The sequence below is a fragment of the Lepidochelys kempii genome, chromosome 2, assembly GCF_965140285.1.
Source record: "Lepidochelys kempii isolate rLepKem1 chromosome 2, rLepKem1.hap1, whole genome shotgun sequence".
Classification (NCBI taxonomy): Eukaryota; Metazoa; Chordata; order Testudines; family Cheloniidae; genus Lepidochelys; species Lepidochelys kempii.
In genome coordinates, this window is record NC_136381.1 from 134,744,094 (window position 1) to 134,768,363 (window position 24,270).

Here is a 24,270-nt window from a genome sequence, read left to right on the forward strand (position 1 = left end):
TAAGCGATGGTCACATAAACACCACCCTATACCGGAAACCTACTGACCGCTATTCCTACCTACATGCCTCCAGCTTTCATCCAGACCACCCCACAACACGATCCATCGTCTACAGCCAAGCTCTGCGATACAACCGCATTTGCTCCAACCCCTCAGACAGAGACAAACACCTACAAGATCTCTATCAAGCATTCTTACAACTACAATACCCACCTGCTGAAGTGAAGAAACAGGTTGACAGAGCCAGAAGAGTACCCAGAAGTCACCTACTACAGGACAGGCCCAATAAAGAAAATAATAGAATGCCACTAGCCATCACCTTCAGCCCTCAACTAAAACCTCTCCAACGCATCAAGGATGACCCATCACTGTCACAGATCTTGGGAGACAGGCCAGTCCTTGCTTACAGACAGCCCCCCAACCTGAAGCAAATACTCACCAGCAACCACACAACAGAACCACTAACCCAGGAACCTATCCTTGCAACAAAGCCTGTTGCCAACTGTGTCCACATATCTATTCAGGGGACACCATCATAGGGCCTAATCTCATCAGCCACACTATCAGAGGCTTGTTCACCTGCACATCTACCAATGTGATATATGCTGTCATGTGCCAGCAATGCCCCTCTGCCATTTACATTGGTCAAACTGGACAGTCTCTACGTAAAAGAATAAATGGACACAAATCAGACGTCAAGAATTATAACATTCATAAGCCAGTCGGAGAACACTTCAATCTCTTTGGTCACTCAATTACAGACCTAAAAGTTGCAATTCTTCAACAAAAAAACTTCAGAAACAGACTCCAGCGAGAGACTGCTGAATTGGAATTAATTTGCAAACTGGATTCAATTAACTTAGGCTTGAATAGAGACTGGGAGTGGATGGATCATAACACAAAGTAAAACTATTTCCCCATGTCTATTTCACCTCTCCCACCTCCCACCATTCCTCAGACGTTCTTGTCAACTGCTGGAAATGGCCCACCTTGATTATCACTACAAAAGGTCCCCCCTCCTGCCCCGCTCTCCTGCTGGTAATAACTCACCTTAAGTGATCACTCTCGTTACAGTGTGTATGGTAACACCCATTGTTTCATGTTCTCTATGTATATAAATCTCCCCACTGTATTTTCCACTGAATGCATCCGATGAAGTGAGCTGTAGCTCACGAAAGCTTATGCTCAAATAAATTGGTTAGTCTCTAAGGTGCCACAAGTACTCCTTTTCTTTTTGCAAATACAGACTAACTCGGCTGCTACTCTGAAACCTGTCATTCCAAATTAGCTTAATCCAAAACGGATTAAATTTATTCAGCATAAAGCACGGTTGTTCTGGAATAAGGGTGTCCACACAATCAGTTAATCAGGAATAGCTGTTTCAGAATACCTTCCCTTGTAACAAAGCCCTAAAAAAAGAAATACTTAAATGCTTGTCTTTGGGCCTGTGCTAACACATGGGTGACTGGCACAGCAAGAGATGCTTCTCTTCCAATATGGTTGTGGGATTTTGGTGCTGTGGACATTTCAGTTGAGTCCTCCAACTGTTTTACAGACCCATGCATAGCATAAAATGTTAACAGAGAAATTTTAGCTCTCGAAAAGTGTGTGTGAAACAAGCTTTTGTTAGTCTTTGTTGACATTTGCATGCACTTATAATGATGCCCAAATGTGCAAGGCAGGTGGAAACATTTAACAGGCTGCTGCCTTTGTCTGAAGCGTGACATGCTAGTATCAGAGTAAGACACAGAGAACGTACTGTACACCTGTATCAGATAGCGTCCCTGCCATGTGCTAGGCATTTGTAAACGTAGAGTAAGTTACTCTTTCTGTCTCCAAAGAACTCCCTGTAGATCCTTAACATACGGCGTTCACATAAGGGATCCTGTTTTGTGTGCCTTTACAGACATATATCGGCTCCATTGTTGCCTCTGTGAACCCCTACAAGACCATTCCAGGACTCTATGACCGCACTGCAGTAGAGCAATACAGCAAGCACCACATGGGGGAAATTCCACCTCATATCTTTGCTGTTGCTAACGAGTGCTACCGCTGCCTATGGAAACGTCATGACAACCAGTGTGTTCTCATCAGGTAAGTGGCTACTGCATTAATTATTCCTAGTCCTGCTGCTGAGCTTTAAAGGTAAATTGAAAATGAGTGCTTGGAATGCTGAGGGAAAGGCACAGAGGAAGAGCATGCTCTGACCCTTTCCCCTTAACCTCATTAATCGTTAGGTCTGTGCAGATGTAGAATTACTACGTGATCCTAATCAGCCCTTGAAAGACAAGGCATTTTTTGCTTATATATGCCCTGCAGTCATTTAATGAAAAGATGCGTGAGTGCCACACACTTTTGGCTGTTCACTTCCTTATTTCGCTCTAAATGCTTCACTTTTTCCATTGTCTTCTGCCTCACTGTGGAGCCTGATAATTTGACATCACTAGTCTTGAAAATTGCATCCATCAAAAAAAGAATGTTAGGGAACCTATAAATAATAATAATGAAGTCCTCCCAACTCTTTGGCCATTTAATTCAATGTAATTAATTGTTCTTGTTTCTCCTATTGTTTAACCTGATTATGCTTTAGTTTGATGGAGATATAATAGCTTCCCTTGTGGTCTGCCGTCTGCTGGTGTTCAGAAATGCAGCTGGCACTTCAGTAGCACTCAGTCGCAGTTCAGCCCCTGCTTCCCCCTTGTTGCATGGGAGAAGTTCAGTGAGCCAGCTCTTTCCGTGAGGCAGATTACTTCCCCTGCTGACTGGCTGGAGGGTGAAGTAGGTTGACCAGACAGCAAGTGTGAAAAATCGGGACAGGGTGGGGGTAATAGGCCTCAAATATCGGGACTGTCCCTATAAAATCAGGACATCTGGTCACCCTAGGGTGAAGCCAAGGCTCCGCCTACTCCATGCCCCTGCTTGCCTATTCTTTACACACCTATGCAGGATGGGGAGCAGCAGCCTGGTGATAGCTGCTTCCCCACTTCTCACAGGGTTTAGTGATGTGGATAGCCTGCATGCAGGAGCAAGAGGCTCCTCACACCCCCTTACATCCTCTGCCCAGCTGGGCTCATGACCGCGCCCTCAGTAATTAAGCCTCACAACCTTGTAATGTAAGTAAGTAGCTTATTCATCTTGTAGGGGAAAAAACGAAGACCTAGTAAAGTCAAAAATCTTGTTCGGGATGACCACTGAAGTTACACAGTAGCAGAGTGGGGAATAGAACCCTGGAGTTTTGATTTTCCTCTGCTCTACCCATGAGAAAACACAGCTTTCCTTGAGATTAATGTAAACTGCTGATGTAACCCCCTCTGAAGCAGAAGTATTAAAGCTCGCAGGTCATTGGTTTTCTTCCTCTCTCTATCATATCTTGCTCACTTTCTTAGAGGAAAATAACCCTTGGAAACAAAAATGATTTCTCGGCTAAGCTGTGGGGATAGCTAGAATTGAAGCAACAATCAGCTGAAAAAGACAGGTCCCCCTTCCAGGATGGACCCTGGAAATGGATGCATATCTTTCCTAATCCAAAAGAGAGGCTGCCTGACCAATACATTGGGGGGATGGTTCAGACAAGTAAGATACCATAGGGCCTGATCATGGTCTCTGGAAACGAAAAGGTTCCAGTTTTTGTTAGAGAGGAGGTTTGAGGCTCAGACAGCATCTTTCCTTCCTCCGACTCCATAAACAGCCCTTCTACAAGTGTGGGGCTCTACTATTGTAAGGGGCATCGTTGGGTTTAGAGGGTGTATGGCCAAGTGAGAGCCACTCTGTGGCATCATTGCCCTCCCATCAGCAGAGGTTTTTTTGTATACCAGATGGAATTATGTTGCACCTTAAATGTCACTAAAAACTCTTAAATAGCAATTCCAGCACCCCCCTCCCACACAAACGCTGCCTAGTAACAGCACCAGTTTGGCTGACAGCATGTTTCAAACATGGCCAGAGAGAATCCCATTTCTCTTTGGACTGTATGTAGTGACTCTGTAATGTTGAGTCCAGATGGCACCTCTTAAAGCCATAATATACAAAAAGCTTTCTGTCACTGTTTGTGAAACCAGGCAGGAGTCAGATGATTTCATGGCATACTATCAGAAAACTGCTTGAATACAGCCTGTTTGCTCTGAAACTTGGGATGTGAAGCCACCTATGGAACCCGCCTAGTGGCTACTGGTATGACATCCACTATTTATTAATCCCGTTCCATGCTCTTTTGTGTTGGGACAAGAGGCACCTTTCTTCCAGCTCTTCATATGCCCCTGAGAGGAATGCTGGGTTTCGTCCTCACTAGGAACCACAGCACTGGTGAAAAGCATTAGCATAGTGAGGGGCAGGGAAGGGCTTTTGCCAGAAAGACATAGGCGTGGGACAAAATCCTACATTCCATCAAACACGTCTGGCTTACAGACTGAGACAGTGGGAAATCCTTTTACATTAGTCACAATAATTACTTGGCTTTATAAAAGAGTCGATGAAGGATGACCATCATATTGGCAGTAACTGGTTTGATGCCAGATACAGTGGAAACGTTGTAAGTCAACGGTTTTAGCATTTTGAAAGTAGTATCCCCACTAGTATTGCCGGTGTTTGACAAACCTGGTTACTTTACTTGTTCATCTGACTTTTAAACAAATGTGTCTCAAATCTTGTCTCTGATTTATTTGTGTTGATTCTTATCGTTCTTCTTGTTCACCACTCTCTCATTTGGTCTAGTGCATGCTCTGCCTTGGGTCCAGCTAATGGTTTGGTTAACATCTTGCCTGATAACTATGCAGATTGTTTGGAAGAGGTGTGCTACTGGGCCCCTCTGTCTAAGACACAGGGGAAGACTTCCTGTAAAATAGCTGAGGGGGCGATCAGAATCCTGCCCAACTGTGACACTTCCTGGGGGTGCCCAGGACCGAGTGTAACCTTGTCTCCCCCAACCCCCCGCCTCCAGCATGTGGGAGTCTTTTGTGTGGTAACTGAGTGTCAGCACCTGAACAGCACCAGCCTTTCAACCACTCACGCACTGTCCTCAGGACTCTACCTGTCCTACTCTGCTTTGTAAGTTAACAACAGGCGGACCCCAAGCGCCCTTAAAGAGCGTCCCCCTGTTACAGACACTCATGGTAGTTACCAGGTTTGCTGCTTCCAAGAAATAGTATAAACACACCGGCTTGTTTGATTCAACTGAGTATCAGCTCCAATCTAACAACACAGTGCTGTAATCTACTTACAGTGAAAAGAAATGGAAGGTTAAGATTTAAGAGATTGTGACAAGGATAACAAGAACAACAGGTTAGAAATAAAAGTATAACACACCTTTTTGAGACTAAAAAAATAATTTAAGAGGCTACAATCTTTGTTGAAAGTGGTCTTATCTCACCTAAGCCTTTTCTGCAGCGCTTCAGTCCAGGTTGGCTTAGATCCTGTTTTCATGGATGTAACAGCATTGCCTGGTTATCCCCTCAAGTGCAGGATAAAAGAGGGGTCATGTTGCCTTCTTATGGCCCCCTGGGGTCCAGACTCTGGTATGTGCTCCCCTGTTGAGTTTACATCCCCCAATCAGCCTGTTTTCCTGTTGACTTTACATGCAAAGAGGGCTTGCTTTGTTTTGGTTTTACAATGCTTAATTTACTTTGGAGACCTAGTGAGATAGGTGATTCCACATCCCATTGTCTGGCAAAACCTGCTTGTCAGCTTGCCAGGGACACAGATTCTAAATCTATGTTCAATACATACATAAAAAGTCTTAACTGTCACTCATTCCTACATCACACAATGATCAGGAAGATTAGTACGAGGACATAAGCTTCCATTAGACACTTTGCACAACCTTTTTTGGGTGAATACTGTGAAGCAGTGTGCTAGGTGCAGTGAGTGACTCAGGCCTGATACAAAACAGTGAGCCCTTTGCCAGTTGGCATGGAGAGGTTCTTAGGGGTTTCACCAATAATAATAGCAATATCTAGTTTTTATATACATCATTTTCTATCCTTAGATCTTAAAGCAATTTACAAAAGCAGTAGGTGGTAGTACTTCCATTTTATCGATGGGGAAACTAAAGCACAGAGAAGTGAAGTAACTTCAAGATCACCTGGCAGGCTGGTGGCAGAGCCGGAATAGAACACAGGCCTGCCAAGTTCCCGGAGAGTGTCGGGTCTGTTGAGCCACAGTGCAGGGAAAACATTATTTGGGAAAATTTCACATTCACAACTTCTATCCTTACAACAATTTTCTGCAGGCCTGGTCCCAAGCAATTGGTTAGCATTTGTAAAATGCTACATTTTGGATAAATACTGCAATACAACTTTATAAGGGTAGGTTTCACTTTTACAAAATTTAAAAGGAAATTGTGCTCATAGCTATAATTAAATAGAATCAAAGAAAATCAATGCCAATTTCTGTGCTTACAAAGTGTTTTTTTTTTTTTTTCTGGGCTGTGAGTCAGTCTGAGCAGATTAATAACATGGGTCAAGACTTTATACGTGATGAGTGTTTTTGGCCGTCTCAGTTTTGGGTGGCAGACTTGAGACCTTTGAAGGGTGCTAAAACCCAACTGTTTGTGGGGACATGACTGCCCCATAGAGCTCCCTGCTGGCTGAGTATGGTGTGGTTAAACACTCCCTGTCCCAGTTTCTTTCCCTGAGGTTAGGCTCCTTGGCTTCCCAGACATCGGTCTGTGCTGGAGTTGTGACTTAACCTTCCAGCAAAGTCACAGAACAAGAAATTCAAACTAAAAATCCCAGCAAACAAAAATGTTTTTCTGCTCTTCAGGGGCTTTTCTTCAGCCTATCCTTGAGGGTCTATTCCCAGCCCCTTTCTGGGCTACCTGTGAGAGTCTTTATGGCTCTGGGATAGAGCCTTCAGCTCCTGGGTGTACAGTTCTCACATCCTGCTGAGCTCTCTTCCTTGCATCCTTGCCTGTTCCACTATAGAACATTGGGCCCACAAGCTGGTTCTTCCGGAGTAACCCACCTCCTGCAGACCCTCCCATAGAAGCCTGCCCAGTCCCTGTGGTTCCAGCACACAGACTGGTCTCTATGCCCTTTTATAAAGCCCAGGTGTTTGTTAAGCTATCACGTGACCCTCCTTAGTCCCATCTCTTCAGGCTGGGAAGCAGCTAATTAATTATGGCACAGGTGTGGCTGGACCCATGTCCCCTCAAAGTGGCCAATTATCCTTTGACGCCCTCGGAAAATCAGGCGTCTCATTTGGCTTATGCAAAAATTGATGCGTTCAAAATGACTAGTCACTTTTAAAAACCTTGGCCATGCCTGGTTTATTTGCTTAGAATTGAAAGACGATGGAGTGATTAGTTTTGTCAGTTTTATTAGACAGGTTAGCTCTGACGTTTGAAAATGGTAATGAGAAGCAGAACTTAGCTGCCACGTTTCTGAATTCAGAGTGTTATGCTGCCTGCAAAAGAAGGCACCGAAGGAAATCTTAGCAAATTCCATCTTGAAAACTATGATGTAAAACAAGTATTGTACACAAATGAAGCTAAAATTAAGTTGTGAGTTGTCAGCTTTCAAATCCCAATGTATTGCTCTTGTTCAATGTTATGCTGTATCTAAAATTATAGGAGGTGAGAACTGCCTTATAAACTAAAGGCATTTAGCACCATTTGGAATTGTCTAGGGATGAAGCACCCCCTAGTGGAGTTAATCAGTTTTACAATTTTTTTGAAGAGACTCCTATGAATACATTAGTTCAGAACATAATTCAAAAACAAATATGTGGGATTATTTTTAAATGCTATGAATTTTTCTCTAATTGGAGAGGTAAGGTAGGAAAATGGGAGTGTAATCCAGGACTGACTCAGATTGCAAAATAAAACGCAGTGTTTATTAATATAAAGCCATCTTTACCATGTAAAAGCCAGGGGAATGGTGAGGAATTGTTTTAAATGGAGTTGCAGAAAGACCGTAATTATGCAATTTCTGTTGGACAGTGCTGCATTATTACACGATAATACTGAGTCACAATGATGCAGCATCCTAACATACTGATCTAATACCATGTTGCAAACACTGCTGTCCAGTGTGTGCATAGCATGCTGTGATTATCATGTGACTCCATTACTTCATTGAAACTGGCACTGTGTGAAGTGGCCCTTGAGGTCTACCAGGCTGAATATTACTGTTGCAGTTTATATACTTAAAGCCTTTGATACAGAGATGACTACACTGAGACACATTCGTATTGCTTTATACTTTGTATCAGTCTACACCCTACATCACAGGATCATTTCATTCGAAACAATTAGCTATTATAACACAACAGAAAGATTGCAAAATAACGTGTCACTGTTGTATTTGGGGAGACGAACTCCAGGCCTGGCACCCAGCCTGAGTAGCTGGACTGGGCTCTGGGTATCTCTGCAGGGGTGGCAGAGGAATCCTCCCTTTTTCAGCTCGCGGGGCAGTTGCCTTAACTAGGAAAAGTGGTCGAGTTTAGGTTGGGCATAGATAACACATTAGCTAAGTCAGACCTAAACTTGACCTTTTTCCTAGTGTAAATGTAGGGTAACACCTTACCTTGATTTTTAGCTGGCCTTATCCATGTGTAGTCCTCTCCTTGTATGTTTGTAGTTCTTCCATTTTTTAAATTAAAAGCTTAAAAAAATACAGATCCTAAAACAACTAAAGAAATGGAGACAGCAAACCTGAAATCACAACCCAATGTCAGACTGTTTATTTTATTATCAGCTGGTTGCCTGAAACGTTTTCACTCGGATTGAAGATCAACATAAAACAAGCTACTTTTTGGACAAGACCCAAACTTTTTGATGGGAAGACTTTATTTATGAGACTGACATACCAAGATTAAACAGTGCATTTGAAGAACCATGTTTGCTGTGGGGGCTTTATTTTTTATCTGTCATATAAGTTATAAAGCCAAAAGATTGAACTGAGGAGTGATTTAGAGTGTGTCGGTTCAGTCATTTGCATATGAAAGCCCTCGGAGTGAGAAGTCTCTTTTACTGATCCTCTTCCCCCTGCAGTAGTCCAAAGTTCAGACTGTTTTGCCCTTCACAAAGCACGACATGTGGAACAAGTGATGGAGAAAGATTAAAGATTTCCAAAATGAGGACCTCACAGACTGCTGTCATACTTAGTGTATCCAGAGCACTGAATGTAATGGATTGGAACAGGCTTTGCGTTTAAAAATGCTTGGGGTGAGAGGTTAGTTGAAAGGTTGAGTGCACACTAAAGGGAGTCTACTTCCCTGAGGATTTTGTAGGACTGAACTACCACCACACAGTGTAAGTGTTTGAGTTGTAGCAGTCATGCAAATTAATGGAAAGTTTGGAGTACTTGGTGTTTTTTCATATTTTTGTTAATAAGAATTGATTTATAAAATAACTTGCATTGTGTCAAAGAGCTGCAAAGAAAGCAGCAGCAAAACATAACTAAGCATGGTACCAACTATATTAGAAATAGGAAGAAAAAAAACTTTTAAAACCAAATTTAAAAGCATTCCTGACACAGAAGTATAGCCAAATGCTGCTCCCAGTTACCCCCAATATAACTCCAGAGAGACTCCATTGGCTTCCGTACAATTACTTCAGATTCACACTGGAGTGAGTCAGAGCAGAATTTGGCCCATGGCACAGGACAGAAATGGCAACTCTAATCATTAATCGGCAAGCGATCCAGATCCTTAGCTGGCCTCCATTGGCATAGCTCTGACACCCAGATAACTGCAGTGAGGCTGTGCAGATGTATGCCAGCCAAAGATCTTGACCCAGAGGGCAGAGTGTAGGCAGGAAAATAGACATCAGTAAAGTGGATGTTTTGTTGTTCTTTACCTGGCAAATATAAAGGCACTGAAGTATAAAGCTCTTTAAAAATGAATCCTGGAAGTGCTATTGCTAATTCTCATGTGCGCAGGGTGCCAATGTAATAGAAAGATAGCATGAGAGTTATAAAAGGTCAAAATAAATTAAATGTACTGCAGAATTTTGGATAGAATGTAAATGTGTGATGGATGAAGGAAGGTCAGCCAAGAGCCTGTTACAATGCTAGGGTTGAAGAGACTCCAGCACTTATCAGAATAAATATACTATGTCTTATATGAAGTTGTGAATCATTTTTAAGAGTTGCTGACACCTTCTGGAAAGCTATGCAAAACATTTAGACACGGATCTCTTGATACATTTTATATATTTATTCTAGATTTCTCTTCCCTGATTTTTATTTTATTTTATTTGTAATTGTTGAAGTGTACTTGCATGGAAATCTGATGTTTGCTTCTTGGGGCTGTATATGTTCTTTGCTCCTCACTAGAAATCCCTGTGATGACATAAGGGCACTACATTCACCACTTTTGGCTAATAACCAGACAGTGCATTGTATATGTACAAAGTTCTCATCTGTTAAAGTCAATGACAGAATTCCTGTTGGCTGCAATGTGGGGGTGGGATCAGGACTTAAGTGTGCACAATTTCCATGAAAGTAAATAGGAATTAAGTGCATGTATTTAAAGTCAAAATTTTGTCCCATGACTTCAGGGGAGAAATAAGCAAGTCAGATAATTGAGTTTTTAGGAAATAAGATAAGTTAAATTATTGGTTAAATTATGCTCTGAACTTGCCCACATACAACATTATTGAAGGAAATGGGATTGGACAGGAAAGCAAAATTTGGCTCACTGTTTTTAAGCAAATGGTCTAGTAATAGAAATTCAGTATTTCATATTCTGTTTGTATGAGCATTGATTGTTTTTAAATGGTCTATTTTTTTCAAATATCAATGGGTCTTTAAACGTTCTGCACATTTAACTTTTCCCTTTGTTTTGGCACAAATTTTGCATATAATTTTACCAAATTGGATTAGTTGCTATATGTGGCAATAGGTGTTTTAGATTCTGTTTGTTTAAAATAAAATATAATTTATATAATTTTTATATATAAAATAAAATGAGTAAAAGTACATAGAGGTGCTGTGGATTTATGCTGGTATGACTAAGTTTAGAGTCTGACCCTACATGAAAAACCTTTGTTTAAAAGAAACCTGTATCATCATCATCTTTATTATGAACAGTAATAATAATATTTAAGTATGCAGTGCCATAAATGTGCATAGATGACTGCCTACACACTTATTAATGCTCTGTTTCACACCAAGGCTCCCTCCCCTATCTGATGATGTCAGCTGTAGTTTACGAAAGCTTATGCTCAAATAAACTGGTTAGTCTCTAAGGTGCCACAAGTACTCCTTTTCTTTTTGCGAATACAGACTAACACGGCTGCTACTCTGAAACCTCCCCTATGGTTATCCTTCTACAAATAACCATGCTGCAGCCATACCAAGTCTCCCTCATGGTGGAAGACTCCTGATTTTGGATTAGCTTTATAGCGGATTTTAACGTAGCCGTAGCCATGTGGCCATGCCTCCTTCTGCTATTTTCCATTCCGCGGTGGTTGCACTTCAGCAAGTATTCACTTCAGGTGTATTATGTCATCTCTGTAGCCCTTGGGTGCCTCACAGGAGTTGAAGGGGTGCTTGTCATATGTTGATAAATTGAGATCCTGGCTGAAAAGCGCTGCAGAAGCATGGAGCTATTATGAGTTTTGTGCTGTGTTCCAATGAGACATTTAAATTCTCAGAGTATTTTAAATCTCACTCAATCAAATTGTCATGGTCTGACAGCCCTCTCTAATCACTCCCTTCACTTTGGCTCGTGAGCGCCTTGATGTAGGCCAAACCAAGGATTTTTTCCCCCCCATGAGCATAGTCAAAGTAAAAACACTGTGGTATGGTTTTTTGTCTTTCAGTGGTGAAAGTGGTGCTGGTAAGACAGAAAGTACTAAGCTGATTCTCAAGTTCTTATCTGCCATGAGCCAACATTCGCTGGAACTGTCCCGTAAGGAAAAGACCTCCTGTGTGGAGCAAGCTATTCTTGAGAGCAGGTACTGTGTTCATATCCTCAGACATGGTCCATAGTGTTGCACACAATACAGAGTGACAGAGGTAGAACAACCACTGAAGCTGAAGACATTTAAAACTAGACTCCTGCACAAAACACTGGAAAATAATCCTGCACTGGCAGCCAGGGAATGGACAGATGACCCAGCAGGTCTTTTCCATCTCCAGTGTTGGCGGTTCTTTGGCTGTAAGTTCTGTGTTACAGATGCCAATTCTTGGTGTGTGCAGACCTCTTGATTTACATTGCAGGTTTTTCCCAGTGATTTTTTTTCTCTTTTGGAATTTCATACGCACTATGGATTTTCCACTGTTTTCCCCCTTACATTTTAAATTACAGCTGTAATTTTAAAAAATCAAAATAAACATCAGTGGAGCTACATTGATTCAAAATTTCTGTGCGATAAGGCCATTAAGAGTTTTACTTTTCTGTTTTCCCTGTTTGGTAGAGATGTGCTCCAGAAACAGCTTTGGTACTTTCGTTTGGTGTCTCCATTAATTTAATTCTATTTGAAAAAACCTCCATATCTCTGTTGACTGTTGTCTCAGTGATATTTACATGCTGGATAATAAATTAGGAGGAAGGGTTTAGTAAAGGCTGTCTGTACCACAGGCTCCAATAATCTACCGCAGATTGTCAGAAAGGAGATTCTGTTGCATCAAAAGTATATGTGGGACCCGGATGTTTCAGACAGCTTGTAGAGGGCCACAGGAGCTTTTACTCCTACAACGCTGGATCAAATGTAGTCTTGAGAGGCTAGCGACTGAAAGCTGGTTGATGGCCTATAATAAATGAGTTGATTCTGTAGTGACTATATAGCCAAATTATAGCTCGCACACTCTTGGGTAGTCTTATTTCAGAGGCAAGGTTGTGGGCAGTGACCTATAGTTCAGGGGCAATCTCTCTAGGTCAGGTTTGAAGTATATTGATAAGGCAGTGTAGACAGAGCCTGCCCTGCAGATGCTATAGCATTACTGATTATTTGTGTGTGTTATGTATTTATAAATCACCCAAATGCAAGGCATTTTACAGAACAAACTAGACTGGCCCTGCGTTGAAGAACTTGCCATCTATTTTACACATGATGCATGGGTGCATTTAGAAAACAATAAGCGTGGCAGTGGGGGAGGGCCCGGGTCACAGTAACAGAATCACGAATAGAATGGTTCTGCACAATGCATGAAGTGGTTTTGTACAAATTGGGATTGTTTCTTAGTAAATTTTTTTTCATTTTTGTTTGGGGCTGAGCTGAGGGGATGGGAGTGAGGAAGGCAGCAGGAGGTGTGAGAGAGGGAGAGGTGGATGGGGTGAGAAGATTTTATTATTTGGTGGATAGGAGAGAGATTTGAAGGGGAACTAAAGGGAAACAGAATGGGGTAGTAAGGATCAGCAGGGTGACTGTAGGTAGCCTGCTGAGGTAAGGAAAAATCAAGGAAGCTGATTTGATGGATCTATCTGCTGTTAATCAGGTACCTTCCACAAGCACTAAATTCACTCAACGTTTTAACAAGAAGTTGTGCACAACTACACTATGAACAGATCTGTTGCTATCACTGTCCCTCCCCCATCTCTGTTTTCACCCACTAAAGTAAGATTGTGCAAGTTCTTTAGGGCGAGAACGGTCTCCTATATGCCCATATGGCACGCTGGCAAATTGGGTCCTGGCTTGACTGGGGGCCTCTGTCTTTACTATAATGCGAACACTAAACAACACTTATAATATAGACCTGTTATAATAAATCCTGTTTCAGTTCAGAGCTGTACAGTAGCTAATGTCTTTTTGTTATTTAGTAGTATAGCTACTTTACCACCTGCAGACATACAGCCTGTGGTATAACAGGTGTCTAGAGCAGCAGTTCTCAAACTGTGGGTCAGGACCGCAAAGTGGGCCGTGAGCCCATTTTAATGGGGTCAGCAGGGCTGGCTTACACTTGCTGGGGCCCGGGGCCCAAGCCCCATTGTCTAGGGCCAAAGCCCAAGGGCATCAGCTCTGGGTGGTCAGACTCAGGTTACAGGCCCCCTGCCTGGGGCTGAAGCCCTTGGACTTTGGCTTTGGCCCCTGGACAAGGGCTTCAGCCCCTGGACGGTGGGGCTCAGGTGGGCTCAGTCCCCCCTCCTGGGGTCATGTAGTAATTTTTGTTGTCAGAAGGGGATCGTGGTGCAAGGAAGTTTGAGAACCCCTGGTCTAGAGCTATGGCAATGATTAAGGATGTAGGCCACGTCTGAGGATAATGTTAGAGCTGGGCTTTATGGGGATTGTGCCTTTCCTTGAGTACTGAAGTGCATTGCTCCTATCAATGGTATTCCAGTCACAAGTTAATACTTTTGTTGTCCTCCCTTATTTTCACAGCCCAATTATGGAAGCTTTTGGCAACGCGAAGACTGTTTACAACAACAACTCGAGTCGCTTTGGGAAGTTTGTTCAGCTGAACATCTGTCAGAAGGGAAACATCCAGGGAGGAAGAATTGTAGATTGTATCCTCTCTTCTTGCTGAGTGCCTTTGTAGTTCAGGGTGACGTGTTCCCTGTATCTGTTCTGTGGAGAGTAGTGGAGGGAAATACTAGCCTTTGCCTGTCCCTCTGCCCACACCCAAAGATTTCAGGTTAAAAAAACTGTCCTGAGTAAACTTCAAGAGAAATCAGTAAGTCCAGATTCAGTGTGTGTGTGTCCATCTATCCATTCCTTTATCTAGATATAAAATCATCAAACTTTCTCTCTCATTTCTGGTATTATGGCTAGTGCGCATGTTTCTTCAGAGTGAGTTAATAATATCTTAACTTCATGGGAAAAACTCTGATTACCAGCCAAGGGCATAATGGGCAAGGGTAGCCCTGTACAGAGCAGAAGTGAGAGGCTGTACAGAGCCCATTGTGTGAGGGGGGCAGCCTCAGGTTGGCCACGCTGCTTGCACTCAGCCACGCTGGGCTATGCACCAGTTCCACATAGGATGCTGCAGGTTGGGGAATTAGGAGTGTATCCTCAGGATTTGCAGTTACATAGATGAAGTAGCCATAGGCCCTGTATAGGGCTGTTGGGTTGTGGTTCCTATTCCTGCCTTGTTGCAGGATTACTGGCTGTGGAACAGCTGCATCCTGCTTGCGTGTCTTTGAGGAGGGTGATTCTGTCCCCACACACTCAGCCTGCCTAGATCTTTGCACAAAAGTTATTTGTTCACACTTCATGCAAGGTGGGTAAATTTCACCCTTAAAGTAGGCACCAAACTAACCAGCAAACAGAAAGTTAGGCAAAAAGGTAGGCGTCACTTCAAATCCTCATTTGGTCCAGAATATGACGATACTTCAGTATGCTCTGTTGAAAAAACCTTTGGGATTAGAAGTGGCTGAATGTGTTAGTTAGGGAAACTCTCCTCCTTTTGCTGTGCAAACAGATACATGACATAGACCACAATGGTTTTTTTTCTCTCTGAAGTCAAACCACTCAGGAGTTGTAAACATATAGTTCTTTACCGTTTTATTCCTTGATGGATCACTTTCTTCCACACTAAAGATTTATTAGAAAAAGTAAGTCAACATTTGCTGTCATCCAGTATTTTTGTTTTATTCATAGACTTTCTCAAAACTTGCTGGTGAGTAGGTTCCCTTTAAAAATAATCCCCTAAACATCTTATTTGCTTTGACAGAACCGTGTAGTAAGGCAGAACCCTGGGGAGAGAAATTATCACATATTCTATGCACTGCTGGCAGGGATAGAAGAGGAAGAGAAAGGTGAGTGACAAAGCTCAGCTCACACAACTGTTTGCAATGGCTCTTTGCCAGTACTATTTCAGTCATGAAACGCCATCTTGCGCTGACAGTGCTGTGGTAAACCAATAACCGAACAAGAGAAATAGGTTATTTATTTAATCTGAATTCACCGAGCATGTTTTGTGAGCTCATCTTGCTACAAGCGGTGTCTCTAGCATAGGAATGCCACCAGGCCTCCTGGGGTTTATTCCCAGCTGCCGCAGACTCACTTTGTGACCTTGGGATAGTTACTCAGGCTGGACACTGTGTTGTGGGTTTGTCACTTAGTATCTTGGGTGGGCATTAGGAAATTCCAAAGGGAAGAGAGGAGAAGGAATCGTACTCTCACAGTCTCTTGTCATGAAGATTGTCTCTTGTCATGAACCCCCTTAACAGCAAGAGAAATAGCATTTGTGTAAAAATGTCTAAGCTGTGTTAGCACCACCTTTTTGGCTAACTGCCTGCTTGCAATGAAGAGTACAGACTATAGTGTTTCACAGCTAGATAAAATGAAAATTCTCCAATGAATGTGATACATTTTCCATTGCTATAAACCAGTGGCTCTCAACCTTTCCAGATTTCTGTATCCCTTTCAGGAGTCTGATTTGTCTTGCGTACTCCCAACTTACACCTCACTTAAAATCTACTTCTTTAAAAAAATCAGACATAAAAATACAAAAAGTGTCACAGCACATTATTAGTGAAAAATTGCTTACTTTCCCATTTTTACCATGTAATTATAAAATAAATCAATTGGAATATAAATATTGTCCTTACATTTCAGTGTATAGTATATAGAACAGTATAAACAAGTCATTGTATGAAATTTTAGTTTGTACTGACTTCGGTCGTGCTTTTTATGTAGCTTGTTGTAAAACTAGGCAAATATCTAGATGAGTTGATATACCCCCTAGAAGACCTCTATGTACCCCCAGGGGTACGTATACCCCTGGTTGAGAACCACTGCTATAAACCACTTGAGTTTGTGTCCCTGCTCATGCATATCTCAAGTAAATGAAACACGAATTAATTTTTTAACTTCTAAGATGGTGACTTGTTTTTTTCTCTTTGCAGATGCATTTTACTTATCTGTACCAGAGCACTACCACTACCTGAATCAGTCTGGATGTGTAGCGGATAAGACAATCAATGACAAAGACTCCTTCAAAGAAGTCATTGTGAGTTGTTTGACCAGTTCTTTATGGTTCAAGGGTGATAAGTTTCATATCTCTTTGCTTGATAGTGGTTTCAATGAAAGCTATCATGATCTGCAGCTAAGTAGGGTCCTAATCTTGCAGAAGGATCAGTCCATGGTCATGGCTATGTGCAATCCCACTCACTTCAACAGCACTCCGCATGGGCATAAGGTGCCTCATGGAAGATCAGAATCTACTTTTGCTCAGAAGTGACTAATTTTCTGTCATACACTTTGCTATCACAGGGAGCATTTCTTTCCTTGCATGCAGGATATGAAGTCGCTCTCCCACCACTCCTTGGAAAGGAAAGCAACTAAATTGCAGAGCAAAGAGGACAGCAGTGGAAGGCAATCAGACATTCACCCACCTTACCTTCCAACCACGACTTATGTAGAATTACCATTACAGTAGTTTATAACAAAGGACATATGTCTTCATACCTAGGTGCAAATTCCTCAACGCATGGTGGTGGGAATGAGATGCTACAAAGTAAATACATTAATAATGCATATCCGAAATAGGACACCACAGGATATAACAAGGGACGTACACATAGAGCGATGGAAGCACAAAGCGTCTTATTGCACAATTGATTGTGAACCTGTACGTTTTCTGATTCATTCCCACTTTTTTTGACAAAACCAAACAAGTGTTCTGTTGTTTAACTATCTTACCCCAAGCATCCATTAGAATACAGTGTACTCCCTTCCCCTTCCAAAGGTATTTGCATTAAGATTTTAGTATCTGGAATAAACTAGGTAGCTTTTTTCTTCATAACTATTGGGTGTACACTGTGAGGGCTGGTTATGTGTATAAAAGAGAAGCATCACTTCCTTCTGTGTCTGCTGCTTATGCTCCTGGGACAGTTCATACAAATCTGTCAAATAAAAATACAGAGCAATCAGGAAGCAGCCTTTCTTTTATGGGAAAATCAACCTTCTTACTAAAAGAAAACAAGCCACCTTATTTTACATGACCAGTGTACATATTTCTGCTGCTTCTCTCATTTCAAGGCTTCGTACACTATCTGCACCATTTACTGAAATTTGGAAATAGCAAATCCATGGTAGTACGTGGACTTCTGCAGCTTTCCAGTCTCTTCTAGCCATGTGTCTTTGTGGGAGAAAGGGTGCGATAAAGATAATCTGGTATGTGGAGTAAGTGATCAAATAAGATTATTAAATCGAATGGAAAGCCGGGTGAAATGGAAACACTAACACTAATTGAGGATTTTTCTGAGTAGCCTTAACTTTCACACCCACATTAGCTTCAGCAATTAGCTACAGTAATTAGCTGACTCTTACTATTACCATAATTATCAATTTCTTTTCCTAGTACTACCTTAATTTCAGTGTGGCACGTACTCTATGGGATTTGAAAACCAGTAAAAGGGTCCAGTACAATTTATTTAAAAGGTGTTTATGTATATTTGTTTTTGCAGCTATAAAACTGCCTAATTTCATGACAGACGTATTTTTGTGGAAGTGGGTGATATCGGCATCGCAGTCGTCTAGTTCAGGTTGAGTAGCATGACATTTAATTTGCGCTAATCAGCGTGAGGCAGGTAGAGCATGAAATTAACTTGACATGTAAATCTTGCATTCTGGAGTATTTTACAAGCAGAAATTTGGGCACAGAATGGGGACATTTCCACTCTGCTTTCCTTATAGTGAAGGACAGGGACATTTTGCATCATCAGTTTCTGTTCCTTCCCTGTTTCATGCATCCCCATCCCTTGCTTCCTTACAGATCTTCGTAAGGCCTGAGAACGTGACTTCAGTGACTTCAATATTCCTAAGCCGTACTTCATTCTTCTCTTTCAGTCATATGCTTTCTAATGACCTTTTTCCAAGAGGCTACAGATGATTTCCCCTCTAGATGTCTTTCTTTCCTTTGTGTTCCAAAAGGTCTTCTCCACTGGAGTGGGGATCTGCAGTGTGAGCACACACACATGCCTTCCTAAGTATTCTTGTGACATCTGTTATTACTGTGCCATGAGCTGGATCCTATTAATAAAATCTCTTCAGCTTGTACCACCCTCTATAACTATAACTATGGCCGACAGGATTAGAGACAATCACAAATAATTTGTTAAAATCATCAGGAACAAGTGAAATTACTGGGTGAAGTTCCATGGTCTGTGTTATGGATGTCAGATTAGATCAGGGTTTCTCAATCTGTGGCTCATGAACCAAAAGGCTGCAGTCCCACGGGGCTGGCTGAATTCAGTTCCTCACTCCTGGTGTTGTGATTTCTGGGGTCACAGTGCCACTCGAGTTTAGCCGAGCTGCCCCTCCATCATGATGGGCGGGGTGGGCAGCCAGACCAAATTTGAGTGAGTGGCACTGTGACCTCATTTGCCAAGTCACAAAACCACTCACAAAAACTTGGCCCTCCAGGTCCCTTGTTAGGGGAGCTGGGCCAAAACTGAGTGGTGCTGCGACCTGAATGTCACAACGTCCGGAGGCCAGCCAGCCCTAAGGGACCAGAACTTCAGTAGCTGCTGTTATGGTATGCACCGTGTCCTTTTTAGTACCAGTTACGTTAACATGTATATTCTATATCATGGGTAAGGAATACTTAGTAAGACAAGTGTTTTTTGCACTAAAGCTATTTACTGGGTTGTGACAGGCTGTCAAGGTTTATGAATGGGTCCTGAGCCCAGAAAGGTTGAGAACCACCTTGATCATAGTGACCATAAAATTATGAATCTACCCACAAAGTATTGGCAATTGTAGATATTTATTGTGTATTGGAAGAGTGTACAGTTGTTCAGCTCTACAGTACTAAAAGGTGGTGTATGTTCTGTGGGGTTTTAGTAGTTATTATAACAGCTCTTTCTGTACAGACACAGTGGAATGGATTCCCAGAACTTCTGCAGATATCCCTTTCCTTCTTATTTACTAAAAATGTTATTGCAAGTATGTGACTGGAGGTGTGGCAGGGCTAACAGGACAATCCCCTGCCAATACCTTGGAGGGATTATAGGTATGAGAGTGAGGAGAGAAGAGAACTTCTTCCTAAAACCCTAAGATGGCTGACTTTGGGTAGAGCTCCTTTGTGGGGAGGAAGTAATTCCGAGAGCAGCTGCAAAAACACCTCTCAGTGCTGCTTGTATTTTGCAAAATGACACTATTGTCATTATTGATACACACTATGAGCAAAAAGAACAGGAGTACTTGTGGCACCTTAGAGACTAACAAATTTATCTGAGCATAAGCTTTCGATGAAGTGAGCTGTAGCTCACAAAAGCTTATGCTCAAATAAATTTGTTAGTCTCTAGGGTGCCACAAGTACTCCTGTTCTTTTTGCGAATACAGACTAATATGGCTGCTACTCTGAAACCTGTCACTATGACCAAAGACCATCTTTTTGTAATCACATTTGCACAGAAATACAACACACTCCAACAGCCCTACTCAAATATATCATGCTCTGTGTATTCCGCGTCCCTGAATTAAGAGTATTTCATCAGTGCAAACCATGAAATACAATGAATTTGCACAATCTGATTCAGATTGCAGCACTGTAGAGAGACATTTGGAAAACACAAGCCATTCCCAAAGAAAATAGTTGTCTGTTTTGCTTGCATTAATCCAATAATACATGTTTTACATTTTTTGTTTTTTGTTCCTGATGTACAGTGGAACCATGGTCATTCTTACTTTGCCCATCTGTAAATCCAGTAGTTTTCACAAAAAACCTGTGTGTTGCCCCAGTTAGTAGAGTACAATAATGAGGTTTTTCACTAAGACTTTGTTAGTTTCTCAAAATATGAAGCAGAACATTAGTTATAAGTAAAACTAAATTACAGTGCACTGATAAAGTACATTGCATGATACATGTTTGGTCACCTCCATGAGAAATCTGCAAAATCTGGTAACACACAGGGGTGGTTCCTCCAGGTTGCTAGTACAAATTAGTGAGGTTTTTTACTATCTCGCAAAATACCCAAGCACATGCATATCTTTAATCAAGTTCTGTTGCAGTGGAACAGCTCCTTAGAGGGTCAGTGACACTCAGGGGGATGAGAGTTTAAAGATGTCAGTGTTTTACTTTGTGCTTAAAGTTGCACACATCATGTGTTAAAATGCTTGTGTGGATTGAGGGCTAAAACAAGAGATGCATTTGCTGTTCCCATTCCACTGTTCCTATGTCTTTCAAATGCTAAAGGCTGAAAAACTCACTTATTGTGTTTTGTAATTTACCCTCTATCATCTACTTCAGTTTCTGATTCTCCAATAAAATCAAACACAAACTGAAAGAAATATTTTCTTCCAGACTGCAATGGAAGTGATGCAGTTCAGCAAGGAGGATGTGCGAGAAGTTCTTAGGCTGCTAGCTGGCATTCTGCATCTAGGGAACATTGAGTTTATCACTGCTGGTGGGGCACAGGTGTCCTTCAAAACAGGTGAGATCGTTATGGGATGAGGAAATATCCATGACTGCTTAATAGCAGTGTTGGAAACCATGCAGGACAAAAGTCTCTGGTTCCTTTTTAAGATCTGTTAATGATGGTTAAAATGCCATCGTTGGTGTTTTATGAAGATGAAATGAGTTACTCCTTGGCACTGAACTCTGCCTCCAGTTCAGGAAAGAACTCAAGCATATGCTTAACTTTCAAATGTGCTTAAGTCCCCTGAAGCCAATGTTTTCCTGAATTTGGAATGCTTTTCCGTAAGTTGATGGGACTTAAGCATGTACTTAAGTGCATTCTGGATTCAAGACTTCAGTGCACTGTGCCTGCCTTGTTTGCCAAACTTTTCTTCTATTCACCAGAAACATCTAGATGATTCGGGGGGGAAAGCAGAAGTACCCTCTCCTGAATGAGGAAGTGGGTATTAGGTTTCTGTATCCATAAAACCAAACATTAGTATTAGCAATAACATTAGGTGTGGATTTTTATTATGTTAAGAACAAATTAAAGGCTTCCAACTGTGATCTGTAATGAATTGGGGGTGTTTTAAATCAGCTTCTTTCTTTTGTGCACGTTTATAACACTGTATCTTATTGTTTCAGGAGCACTGAAAAGGAATAAGTGATTTAGACAACCACTGTATCAATTTTGTTGTAAATGCATTTTCAAGGCAATATTTCAACCTTGTTGCTCTGAAGTTGAGCATCCAGACATTAATAACTGGGTTTGATTGACAGTGAAAATGAGTACAGGGATTTAACCTATGTTGAGATGCTGTACTGGGATGCATTAGCAGCTGCATTTATGCATACTTTTCAGGAGAGATTAGACCTCTGTGAATGACAATTTCTTTATGATTATAGGTTCTCAGAAGAAGAATTAAAGAGACACCCTCACTCTGAAATTTAGTCAGTTTCAAATATGAGTTCAGTGTTTTCCAGAATTTCATCTGTCCCTGAACTTCCTTGTTAATTTTTTTGGGTTTACCATGTTGTTTTCCTATTTCTTAAAATGTGCTTCTTTCCTCTATTGCTGGGTGAAACACCCACATGACTAAGAAGGAAAACTGACTAACCCGACTGAATAGGGAAGGGAGTGAAAATTGAGTGAAACGACACAGAATGCTATCAAGTGCATAAAGTAAATTAAGTGGGAAGTAGACGGTGGTACAAGTTCTGCACTCCAGTATGGTGGATGAAAGTGGTGGCTGATGGGAGCCAGGTGTGGTTCCCCGATTAAGGGCTGCCTGGCTTCAGTGGAAGGAAGTTAGAGCAGGACTGGAGCTCAGCTGTGTCCACCGTCTCCTCGCTTCAGCTGTAAGTGAGGGGGTGTCTGGTGTAGAAGGCAGCTACATTACCTTTGCCAGCACTTTGCATAAGGAGAGCAAAGTGCCTGTAGCAGACCAGAGAATCCAACTCAATATTTTTTTCTAATCTCTGTCAGAAGCTGCTTTGGTGTTGCTTCTAATTACAGTAAGTTAAAAAAATGTTGCGATAATTGTGCCTTCCGCATATACGTGTGTATTTATTTTTGGCTCCTTCTGTTGCTAGCTCTGAGTAGATCTGCAGAGTTACTTGGGCTGGACTCAACACAGCTGACTGAAGCATTGACACAGAGATCAATGATACTCAGGGGAGAAGAAATCTTAACACCTCTCAGTGTACAACAGGTAAAGACATACCACTTTGGATATATTTTAACAAAACAATTGGGCCAGACTTCCAGCTGATCTAAAACCAGCATAGAGTTCCACTGAGATCAACGACTACAATGAACCAACAGCGTGAAGCATGTATAAGGGCTTGTCTGCATGGGGGTACTCAGGAAAATTAATCGGAATTAACAAATTTAGAATTGAAGTAGTCTTCATTCTGTGTCCATAAAGGGGTTTAATTCACTTTAAATAATCCACTTTTAATTTACACCTTGGTTCATTTGGATTAATTTTCCTCAATGTCCCTATGTAGACAGGCCCAAAGAAGCTGACATCAGAATTTTAGTCAGATAACTTGTTGGGGAGTGGGGCACAGGTTCAAGTAATCAATACATTACAGGATTTTCTAACGTGGTTTAAAAACAAGTTATGATTTGAGTCACATAATGCTAGAGATGTGCATAGGATTTTATAATACAGATAAAGACCAAATCCCTGCCTGTCTAGGAGCCCAATCCTGCATGGGATCCACTAGACCTGTGCCTTTTGTAGAGTCCAGTTGACTTTAATGAGTCTCTGCACAGGTGCAGCAATCCAGGCTAGCAGATCCCAATGCAGGATTAAGGCCTAAATTAAGACAGGATCAAGAGTAGATGACCTCATGGGGTGGGGAAGAAGAGGTGGACAAGTCACAGAGACAATTTGGTTGTCCAGTCATTTGGGAAGCTAATGCATGCTGCTTCTTTGTTACATTTTGTTTTTTAAAATCTTACTTCATAAAATACAAAAATATAATTTATAAAACTCCTTGAAGAAGGGGTTGTGAGACTAGGCTGAGAGGAGGAGAGAATGGAAGTGTAGTTCCCAAGGTCATGAAGGGCCTTACTGTCCTAGAGAGCAGCAGGAAAGAAAGCATGGCAGAGGCAGGGTGGAAAAGGGGTACAAAAGAGGTGGGGGCATTCAGATTAGCAGTTTGGGCTGAACAAACAGGATTAAAGGAGCATAAAAGGAGGCAGCACTTGAGAGTTAATCATGAGAAATGTTGTGGAGAGCCTTGAAGGTAACACTACCTAATTATTTATTTAGGGGCGTGTTCTGTTGATATCCTTACTCACACTGAGTAGTACCTTACTCTGCAAGTAGCTCCATTGGATTTCAGTGAGGCTGCTCTTGCGGTTCAGAGCTATTCAGTGTGGGATAAGAATCTGGCCCTTAGATTTTGAGAAATCTCTATGGATGCCCATCTTGTAATTATAAGACTATGAGAGCTCCCATGCTGATCTAGATCAATGGTCTATCCAGCCCAGTATCCTGTGTTCGACAGTGGCCAGTACCAAAGTTCAGGGGTG

General features: G+C 41.7%; 1 protein-coding gene across 1 annotated transcript in view; it reads left to right on the forward strand.

Moving 5' to 3' along the window:
• Positions 1 to 24,270, forward strand: part of MYO10 (myosin X) — a 272,590-nt gene that overhangs the window by 155,070 nt on the left and 93,250 nt on the right. Inside the window, exons 4-11 of the mRNA XM_073332289.2 lie at positions 1,907 to 2,094; positions 11,762 to 11,896; positions 14,261 to 14,385; positions 15,419 to 15,432; positions 15,552 to 15,636; positions 16,729 to 16,832; positions 21,132 to 21,261; positions 22,818 to 22,936. Of these exons, the coding sequence (XP_073188390.2) occupies positions 1,907 to 2,094; positions 11,762 to 11,896; positions 14,261 to 14,385; positions 15,419 to 15,432; positions 15,552 to 15,636; positions 16,729 to 16,832; positions 21,132 to 21,261; positions 22,818 to 22,936 (900 nt within the window). The remainder of the gene's footprint in view (positions 1 to 1,906; positions 2,095 to 11,761; positions 11,897 to 14,260; positions 14,386 to 15,418; positions 15,433 to 15,551; positions 15,637 to 16,728; positions 16,833 to 21,131; positions 21,262 to 22,817; positions 22,937 to 24,270) is intronic.